At 39.7% G+C, this 11,293-nt stretch overlaps 1 protein-coding gene across 1 annotated transcript in view; it reads right to left on the bottom strand.

The window, feature by feature from the left end:
• Positions 1-4,599: 4,599 nt before the first annotated feature.
• LOC110175921 (uncharacterized) overlaps positions 4,600-11,293 on the bottom strand; it is a 34,890-nt gene continuing 28,196 nt past the window's right edge. Inside the window, 1 exon segment of the mRNA XM_086836683.1 lies at positions 4,600-10,882. Within this exon segment, the coding sequence (XP_086692809.1) occupies positions 9,743-10,882 (1,140 nt within the window). The 3' untranslated portion in view covers positions 4,600-9,742.

The raw sequence follows: 11,293 nt of genomic DNA, 5'->3' as shown, positions 1-11,293 counted from the left end.
AAACAAAAAAACACACGTAAAGAATGAAGGAAAGTACATTAGAAGGATCAAGCCAGGAGCAGGAGCGAGAACCAGGAAGGAGCAAGGGTGATGGCAAAATTCCAGTAGCAAACAATAGACAAAGTTGAAATGCAATTGAAAAGTTGGCATAAAGCTAAAATAGAAGCCAGGGGCAGCTCGGGTTGCACAGGGATTCGTGACCCTGGCAGCCACAAGAAATCTTATAAATGTCGACTCAGTGTCCTGCGTGTCTGCCAGCAAGTGTGTGTACACGTCAAGAAAAGTCATAGCAAATTTATGGAAACTTTAGGAGTAAATGGGAGTTTAAATCGTCATTCTCCCAATCGTTAATTTACAAAGACAAACATTGATTTCAGAGCTTCTTTTTGTAAGGAAAACTATCTCCTCGTCAATGTTTCACGTTTAACATTATATAATTGTTATTATAACACAGACCCAGAATTCCTTCCAAAGTCTATAAACATAACTTGAACTTTCTCTATTTAAGGTAGGTAGGTACTCTCAGGATCAATATGATATGTATATAAAAATGTATTAAAGTAAATGTCGAGCAATATGATCACCAAGGCTAAGACTATTAAACATATACAGATCTTAATAGCATACATCATTATATCTGAGTCCATAAAAGCATATATCTTTATGGCAAAAATGAATTCAACTGAACCCCCTCTCGAACTTATGAATAACTCAGGTAGCATAACTGACTGAAAAATACAAAGGATTTTATTGCCAACATTTTTAAATAGCTTCCTGGAATATGTCAATTATATGTAATTACCTTTATGGGGCAAAAAAGCAGACTATAGTGAGATAATGTGGGCTTTTTCTCCTCGTGTTGGGAAGAGTCCTGCATTCATATGTTAAACTTTATTGGGGGCAGAGCCATGGAATGGAGTGACTGTGGGTGCGGAGCTGCAACTGCTAAGCTAACAAATTAGCAGCCCGGTTAAAGGATAAGGGACGAAGGACGTGGGAGGCAAGGAAGGACTGGTGTGTGTGTGGAAAGTTTCCTGCAACCGGACAAGTTTAACAAAAGTCTTAACATATTTTCGTAATCCAAAAGTTTACTACAAATGCGACTTAATTGTTGGTGAGCGTTGCCATCTTCCGCTAAAGCATTTTCCCCACCCTCCCGCCTTATTCGATTTTCCTAGCGCAGTTTCCTTGACTTCCTTTTACCCCCTCCTCCCATTTTCCAAGACCCTTTTCCCCGTGCTCGGAGGCGTAAACAAAGGCCCGTAGAATTGAAAGCCGGAGAGGGAGTACCCGAAAGGGACTTTCCTCTTGATGATGATGTTGTGCGCGCTTTTTATAAAGTGATTAAAACAGAAAGCGAAATAAGAAGGCCTCGCAAAGAAAGTTATAGCTAAGCTGAAAGGAAAAGAACTTCCGAGGCGAACTGGCTCTAGGTTCTAAGGAGTTTTCGTGACAATTCCTGGCCGATAAGTGGGGAAAATTCTATTTGTGTCGAAGGAAGGTATTCAGTAATGGTAGTTTCACTGCTCATTCTGGACTCATTTAGGATCAGTTCTCAGTTTCGTGAATTCAAATTTAAAGTAAGTGATAAGTCGAGAATACTGGCTACTCCAAAACACTCACTGAGATTCCTGAAGACCACAGACAATGTGCTTGTGGCTTGCAGCATATCCTTTTTCCCCCCTCGCCCTCGGTGCGGTGTTCGATTACAGCTTTGGTTTTTCGGTTTTCGGTTACGGCCTTTCAATTTGGGGCCCTGACTTGGTCTTAAGTTGACTTGAGATGTAAGTGGTTTGCTTAACTTCATCGCCACGCCTCACAGTCCCAGTCCCAGTCTCTGCCTCTTCCTTGGAATCAATATACGTGTGTGTGACATTTGTGTCACATTTATGTCTGAATTCTGTGGCATTAATGTGTCCTGGTTTACGGCTTGGTCATAGTTCGAGTTCGTGTTTGTGCCCCTGCTGCCGCTCTCGATGCCGTCCATAATGTCTGTATTTATTACAGAAGCTCAACCAAACCCCGGGCATTGCTGATGGCCAAAAAAAGGGCACTTTTGCACTGAGAAAAAACCAGTCGAAGGGAATGAAGGAAGCTTAAGTGAGTCGGAGAAACGATGAGCTGCCTTCTTCTATTATTTTAACTATTCAGCATCGGTGAACTAAAGCTTCTTTTAAGTGGTTTAATTTTGATTATTAGAAGGCATTTCTAATTAATTAATAGTAATAATTATATAAGTATTTATCTCCTGTTGAAGTATTTATTAAAGAAAGCTATTATCTTCAGTAATATTTCAACAAAATATTGGAGTAATTTGTGTTGTTCAATGATAAATATTTATGCCAAAATAGAAATAATTATGGAATGAATATATGCTATATAAATACATGATATTAAATTGGCTTTATTAATTTTTCCCAGTGTCTCCCGAATGAGATTGAGACACTTTCATCTGTCTCCGGCTCTGATTTTGTGCCCACACTCAACCCTCCACAGTCACACCCACGAAATGAAGACATAAAAACTTATGAAATCTTTTCCCGGCAACTGTCACCGAATGCTATTATCCTGGTTGTTATTTTGGGTGGAGGTTTGTTAATAAATAGTTGGACGGGAAACCGGACTTAATGTCATCCTGTGACGGGCAACCGGAATTCGGCTTTCATCGATTGATTATCGCCCCCCGACGACTGTATGAAAATTTGGCTTTTATGGTTGGGAAAATGGTTTTATTGCACCGCCTCAACCCCCAAAGATGTGCAGCAGCAGTAGCATCAGGAGCACCTGTGTCCTCCGCTCCTACGTAGGATCCCTTGGAGTGACCCAGGACTTTCCACTTGTGTCCGGCAATCCCCGTTTAATCGTCGTCAATGGTTGTACCAACAGTTCGGATAATCCCGTAAATATTTATGCGCAGTTTGGCCCGAAATCGGTGGCAATGGTGGAGGAAGCTGTGGAGCAGATGCGAACAGCAGCTGATGACAACAAAGGCATAAATGGTTTTGCTGTCAACTCGACTCGAAAACTTGTCTATGGCCCCGACAATCGATAACTGTCCTCACAAACGGGACGTGCTAAATTCCTTGTAATCTATTGCGAGTTTGAGGCTCTTGCTAAACCAACTTAAGGATCTTAAATCGACTTTACTTTGCAAATGGTGTGAATTGAAATTGCAGAAGTGGCTTGTTGGGGGTTTAAAATAATTCCATTGGGGGGAAGTAACTAAGATGTCAGTAGTTATAGTTGTGATATTGGTAGAACCAGCTGTTGTTCAGTTTACTTAACTTTACTTAAAGATACATCTAAAGGTCTCACTATTAATTGGAATTCTGATTATTTGAGAGCCATTTTCAAGAACAGGAATACAGGAATACAGGATACAGGAATACAGCCTTGAGGTTAAAGCATTCGTTTACTATTTCCAACATTTCCAAAACCCATTTGCTTACAGGCGAAACCACAGAGGCCGACACTCTGTCGCTGTCACGAATTCGGCGAACTCCTTTTTGGTACTGCGACTGGGATTGGAATTGGTATTGGGAGGGGAAAAAATGGGAAAAAAACAAAGTTGACCAGGCCAACGGGCATTGGTCAAATGCGGCCAGTGCCGTGTACGTACGTGTGCGGCTGGGCAGTTTGGTATTTGCGGGATGCTGGAATGTTGGACTGCCCGTTTGCTGGACGACATTGAAACAAATTGAAAAGTTGCGTTTACCCATGAAATTGCACCTAGAGTCCCCTTCAATGGAACATGAAAGCGATACACATGCCGGGCAATTAGACCACGTCCCGCACTGCGACCTTTGCCAAGTGCCACTTATGCCTGTCAATAACTTCATTTCCGGCACAACGTGATTTAATTAACGATTACCCACCCCTGCCTTCATTTTCTCTTCCCCTCCCCCCATCCGAAGGGAATTTTTTATGTAACAATTAAGTGAGTTTCCTTGTCGGTCGTGTGTGTCCTTTGACCAGTGGCCCAGTTTCGTCGGTTTGGCCAGGATGTGCGTGCTCGTAGGCTAACAGCATTATATTTTCAGGACGTGGGTGCTTAAGCCCTTTCGATTTCACCATCGCCTCACCGATGCCTTATTAATTTCCCGCTCTGATCGGCATACAAATGCGTCGCCCCCGATTCCATTACCCGCCTGACTGCATTCTGCATGCATTGGCCAACTTTTCCACTTAGCCCGGTCGAAATTAGCAAATGCCAAAATGCGAAAAGCATTCACACTTTTGGCCTTCTGAAATTCACAGGGGGTTCGGCTTGACCCAGCGTTAGAGCTTAATACGGGCAACATTCGTCACCATTCAAGCCTTCGAGTTCTTAACTTTGACTTAAATTAGTCAGATAATAATAAAATAATTGGGGTTTCTGTTGTTGGTTAACTCGAACTATCAATTGGTTTCAATTTTGGAAAAGTGAAATATAAACATTTGTAAGGCAGTAACTAATATTGAGTTAGTAAGGCCAATCGAACTCCCCGTTTAGTCCAAAAAATAATTTAATTAATAGTAAGCATTGTGATAAACATAAAACATTTTCAATAATGCATACCTTGTGTCAATTGATCCGTTTAATCAAATAATAATACAGGGTTTTTCAGTATATTTCATCTGGTTTTTATTTCCATTATACCTTTGTTTGTATTCTTGTTTTATACATATATTTTAACTTCACAAAAAAAAAAAGTTTTTCTTTTAGTTAAGTGTTGCCATGTCTGCGTGTTTTTTTGGTTCATGCACTTTTGCATTTAAACGAGTTTTTGTTTTTTTTTTTTAGTTTTTAGTTTTGAAACATTGGTATTTGTTTTTATTGCATGGAAAGTTTGTTCGCTTGATTTTATCATTTTAAAATTTACACCAAAAAAGATCATCTATGTTTACAACTAGTACATTAGTATATTTCCGTATATACTCGTAATTTTTTTCATTATCAATTTTTAATTGTGTTTATAACGGGCCACGTTCGATCGATGGACTTTCGGGGGAAGTTCCCGTTACCAACAATCGACCGATAACACTGGAAATTCTCATAGGGACACACTGGCTCTCGATAACTTTGGAGTTTCCGGTTGCCCATAATAAATGTTGTTTATGTCGCTCTTAAGCCTATGCTATGACATGTATTTTCTGCACTTTGCTTCTCCGACACACATATAGTAGAACCGTATATGTTGTGTTCGCAAATAAACAAACGACGTAATACAGTTTTAGAGTAACAACTGAAGATCGAGTATTTCTCTATTTCTCTAAAACGAGATTATCGGGTCTTTTCATGTTAGTATCATCCTTTATCCCTCATCCTCTTTTCGAATTCTATTTCCCTTCAGCTTCCACGTTGGCTTTCGTTCAACAGTTAGTTTGTTTTTTGTTTTTGGTAAAATTTGATTTCAACAGCTTATAAATTAGGAAAAAACACTCAGACGCCCTTTGAGGCGTGGTCCTATACAATTACTTTTGCATATATTTTTTTCAGTTTACAATTATTTGCGTTCCTCTAATCTTTTCGATTTGGTATAAGGCTTAGGCCTGGAAAATACTGGCAACTTGGTTGGCAATCCTCCAATTTTTTGTGTGCTTTTTCTTGTTTTTTTTTTCTGTTTTTCGTTTGGTTTGTCAATTCGCTTTACTTGCCAACTTTTTGTTTGTTTAGTTTTTCTTTTTTTTTTTTGTTGTTGAAAATTTGACACTTTATTTTTGAATTATATTTCGTATTAAGAATTGAATGCTAATTCCACACACAGATAATTAGAAAGAGATAGAGGCAATGTAAGGAGCTAGAGAGAGAGAGAACAGTGTGTTTTGTGGAAATATACATATATCGAGTATATTGAGAACAAAAATTCGATTTGATATACTGACAAGCTCAATTTCGTAGAGGTCTTCTATTGATTTTACAAATTGTGGAAATCCATTGTTGAATATTATTTCGAAACGCAATATATCGAAATAGTCTTGGAAATGAAATCACTTGAAATCGCTGTGAAATCGATATGTCCATGTAGTAGATATCGATACATCAGACAAAGGTCGTGCAGCTATCATCAATACTCATATGGAATTCCCAATTTAATATCGATATTTTTAGCTTTTGTGTTGTGTGGTCTGATCAGCCAGGGTGGGAGGGTATTTCGGTATTAACTGTATTATATATGTATAGTATAGATCGAATAGTATAGTATTTCTGTTGCTCTGTCGATATTGTCGTGCCTAAGATCGGATCGGATCCGTTTTAGTTTATATATGTAGTAGAAAACCGATAGTTTGAAGGATATAGCACTGAAAAACCTTGGAATTGAGCTGAGAATCAAGGGGGTGGGGGTCTGGGAATTGCATCGATAACATTTATCCAAAAATAATACAGCTCTTCTCCTGCGACCAGGACACCTTTACAGCTTTTGTATATTGCGACCCTGGAGCTGGCCGTTTGCTTGGACTCGTCCATTAAAAGGATTTATTGTTTTACAATTTGTATTCCGGTTGGATTTGTTTAGTTTTGAAAGCTATGTGGGTGTTTCGGCTAAGGTACAAATTTGCTACAGATATTCAATCTACGTGGAATAGATAGTGGTCATCACCTCGCCTCGCTGGATTAGTTCTCTGCTTCGTATCGGTTTCTTCTGGAAGACTACAGCTAAGTACACAGCTATATATGTATTTATGCTTGTATGTATAGGGTTAAAAATGCAACAATTACTTTGTGTTTTAGAGTTAAGTATAGAGAAAGATCTGTAGTTGGTGTAACGGCACAAAAAAACAAAAAAATAGACTATGTACACCCACTAACTATGTACAACGAGATTTTCGTAATTATTAATTTTCAACTTTTCTGGTTTCCTATGCATTTATCCACTCTGGTTATTAATCCGTGTATTTACTTCTAATAGTTCTCTGCCTCCTCGCCTTCTGTGTCACTTAGTTTCTAGCTACAAAAAATTACAATTACACACAAATTTTTATTCATTTAATATTATATATACGGCTTGTGTGTATATATATTTCTCTGTTTATATGTATGTAAATATAATATGCATATACACATGGATATCCTGCCTCTGTCGCCCTACATATATGTATATGCATTTGTTGTTGTGGTCCAATTTCTGATTCTAACATTTGTTTTTATTTGATTTAGCTTCAGCTTCAGCTCTGCAACACTCTTAACACACACTCTGAGGCGCACACACAAGCTCCTCCTCTCTCCCACAGGGAAATATGTTTTGCATATGTATGTATAGCATATACTTGATGACATTCCATCATTGTCACCAACATCATCGGATTCAACTAATTTGCTAATGGAGATATAGCAATATATAGCAACAATGCGGAAAAACAACAGACGAGTGCGATACACACTCGAATTCAACATTACTCATACGCCCCGGGGAACGTTTCTTGCTCATGTCCTTGTCGTGTGCCAGAGCGTGTGTGCGTGTTTGCCATTATTTTGATTTAGACAGCACAAAATTCACATTTATTTACCTACACTCCGATCTATACAGTATATATACTCGTGTTCCGAAAAGAAAGCCAATTCTGCTTTCGATTAAATATCAATTATGCGGAACTTAATTGGTATTCCTCCATGCTATTTCCTGTTTTCGCGTAATCCGTATAAATATAGTTCTTGTTTTTAATTTAAATTTCTCTCTATGTATATATACACATGTATATATATATATCAATAAAATGTTAATTATTTCATAGTTATTAGTTGTTAGTTTTTAGTTTTAGTTTCATTGTGTAAAGCTTTCGTTTCGTACATTCTCAATGGGGAGTTTTTTCTCGGGGGGTGTGTACACACTGGCACCCACATCCGGTGTATCCTCACTTCTTCTGCATCGCTTGAGAACTACTTGGAACCCCTTAAATGCAACAACTAAAATGACGTTGCTCTTGTAGCTCTGTTATTTTCCAGATTCCAGATATTATTTTTCCTTCTTTTTTTACAGTTTTGCAGCTTGTCACACAGACACACACACACGCACATCCCATTGCATAATTGCATATTTATGAACATTGGATGTACCTTGATTTTTATTTTGGCAGATTCGCGTTGTCTTTCTCGCTACGCATTTCATTTACTTTCTATGTAAATTTCTACACTTGTGTGTGTGTGTGTATGTGTGGGTGTGTTTGTGTGCAGAGAGAGAGAGAGAGAGAAAGGGAGAGAGAGAGAAAGAGAAAGAGAAGAGAGAGAGAAAGAGAAAGAAAAGCAGATATTTTAATTGGCATACAAGAATTTCAATTCCCATGCGTTTGCATCCTTGTTTGTTTTTGCGTGTGCGTGTGCTAGTGTGTGTGTGTGTGTGTGTTTTTGTGTGTGTGTTTCCTTGATGTGTGCAATGTGGCATATAATGGAAACAACAACAAAAGCATGTCAAGCAATAACAGTTAGCAAAAAAAGTAAACGCCCAGCAAAACTTCACAAGAGTTATTCGAAAAGCGAGCGAAACTTTCTTTGTTTTATGTATAATACAACAGAAACGGATCGAAATTTAATGGCATCCAATTAAGTTTTATCCAATAAAGCCGAAGGCTGACTGCTGGCTTCAATTAAAAACCAAACTGTATACACTTGCTCCCTACAATTTCTCTGTTGATTTTCACATTTTTGGGCATTGAATTTGCATATTAATGGCAGCAGTGTGACAGTGTGTGTTTTTGCAAAAGCGAAAAATAACATTTTTAATTATTAATCTGCATATTTATTGATGCAATTACCAAATTATATATCTCAATTTCTTCGTAGCTATTTGATACATAGAACACAAAAATATCCAAAAATATAATTTAGAAACACGAATAATTCAATTTAGTTATCAGAAGGAAAATCTCTAAATATTAATTAATTGTAAATCTCTCTGAGAAAACATTTTCAATTACACCCACACACACATACACATACACCTTGATAAATTATCTTTCTTTGAGCAATATTCTTGCTTGACTCTCATTTGGTTTTTACAAATTAGAATATGCAAGTTTTTCGGTTTATTCGTTAATTATACTTTGTTTTTCCATCACAGCTAACGTCAATTTATGTTATTCTAGGACATTCAACAAACATTTCTAAGAAGTATTCTTTCGGGCCACGAAAACAATATGAGTTTACAGAACGTAAAGAAAGAGTTTTAATGTTTTTCCATATACTTTTCTATATATGTATATATTTTTTTGGTTCAGTTTCATTTCGCATTTCCCTTTTTTTTTAATTTGCACTTACAATTTCTATAGAATTAAATGTATTTTAGACTGTAAAACATTTGACAGTTTGCAACATTTATCGATACACACACACACAGAGAGAACGCTTTAAACTCTTGTAAACTTTCTTTTGGCTAATTACAGAGAGAAATTGTAAACGAATCAACATATTTGCTTACATAATACACATACACAATGGGGTGGATCTCTGTCACAGGATTCGATTTCTTAAGATTTCTGATGCAATGATACTTTCGCAACTTAGGTAATTTTATGTGAAATAAACTGAACGATTCAATTTCATAAAATAATTATTGAGCTCTGGAAGATCCACCCTAAAACACACATATAAAATTTATAAAAGCATAAAATATATATATTGTATACATATATTTAAATCTGGAACAACAACAACAAGTCCGCACACCGATTCGGTATTGCAATTTCTTTTTGTTGGATTTGTTTTTGGGTTGCTGGATGTCTGGATGCCTGGATGCCTGGTGGCAAGGATACTCACTGCTCGCCGCGATTAGCAGGAGACACCCTGCTTGGCCACCGTGTACCAGGTGCTCACGGTGACCAGCGAAGGGGAATCGGGAGTGGTCGCTGGCTGAGGATGCAGCGGATGGACATCGACAACCAGCTCAGCCTCTCCCTGGCCCTGGCCCTCGCCCTCGGCCACAATCACGAGCGGCGGAAGAGGAGCTAGTTCGGAGGGTGCTGGCGTTGCTGTTGTCACAGACTGGGGCGGGTGCGGGTTCAGGTTCCGGTTTGGATTCGGATTCTGGTGAGGATTAGGTGGCGGTGGCGGTGCTGGGGCATTCTTGGCCATCCGTCGCTGGTGGCGGGATCTACTCTTTAGGCGGCCCTGCGATTGCGGATGATGAAAATGCAGAGGCTGCGGCGTGTGAAGGTCGCGACCCACCTGCGGCCCCACCTGCGGGCACCGGAAACGGATGGCCTGTTCGTTGGCCACGTTCAGTTCCGGCCACCTTGCCTGCACCGTCTGAGCGGTTCCGGCCTTTGCCTGGTGGCGCTTCTTGCTCTTGCTGCGCTTGCGCGACTTCAACTGCGACTGGGACTGGGAGTGCGTCTTGGTTTTGCTGTGAGATCGGCGGCCCGCTGACTGCGACCTCTGGCAGTGCCGGCAAACAAAGTGCCTGTAGTTGTCCTTATCCTCATCCTCCTCCTCCTCGTCGTCGTCCTCGTCGTCCTCCTCCTCGTCGTACTCGTCCGCCTCCTCGGGCAGCGGTTTCCCATTCAGGACATTGCAGTTGAGTGTGGTGCTCGTGGCCGCCGATGTGGTGGTTGTGGTGGTGGAGCTATCACCGCCATCCATGTCGATTATGTGACAACACTTTTGCTGTCTAGTGCTATGTGGTTGCTGCTGTTTTTGCTGTTGCTTGTTCTTCGTCTTGTGCTTGGACTTACTTTTCTCTGTATCCTGTTGGTGTTGCAAATGTTGCTGCTGCTGATGCTGATGCTGGTGTTGCTGCTGACTGCGACTGCGTCGCCGCCGGCGGACCGTGTATTCGTCGCCCTTGTCGGTCGGATATGGTCAGAACGCTGTGTCAAATACGGACATCGATCGCGAGATGGCATCGTCGTTGCGACAGGCCTCCAGGAACTCCTCTAGGGTCACGACACCGTCGCGATTGATGTCCATTTTCTGTGGGTGCACAAAACATCAAAATAAAGCAACTGAGGTATCTTCATTTAGTTCACTTTATTATTTGGTTAGTTTGGCTTGGATCATGTTTCTTGAATATATTTTGAATGGAGTTTCGGCTTGAAATTTGTCGTTTTTTTGTTATCCTCTTTAAGAGTACACTTATCTCTTAGAAATATTTCGTTTAAGCTTTGGCAGTTATTATGAAAACTCGTTGGAGCAAATGAACTCCCATCGAAACGGTTTAGTTTCCATCTTTTATGTGCATTCAAAGAAAATTCGGCTAATATATCTGGCTAATATCCCCAACACTACGTGATATTACTGGCAATTGAATCCATTTAGTTATCAGGGGGGGGATTGGGACTTCCGGACTGAGATGGGCAAAAGCAACAGCTTAGACGAGCTGCG

Source organism: Drosophila serrata, unplaced genomic scaffold (assembly GCF_035046125.1).
Source record: "Drosophila serrata isolate PLE 108 unplaced genomic scaffold, ASM3504612v1 contig_293, whole genome shotgun sequence".
Taxonomy (NCBI): domain Eukaryota; kingdom Metazoa; phylum Arthropoda; class Insecta; order Diptera; family Drosophilidae; genus Drosophila; species Drosophila serrata.
Note: the sequence above shows the minus strand (reverse complement) of the source record. Positions and strands in the feature narration are given on the sequence as shown.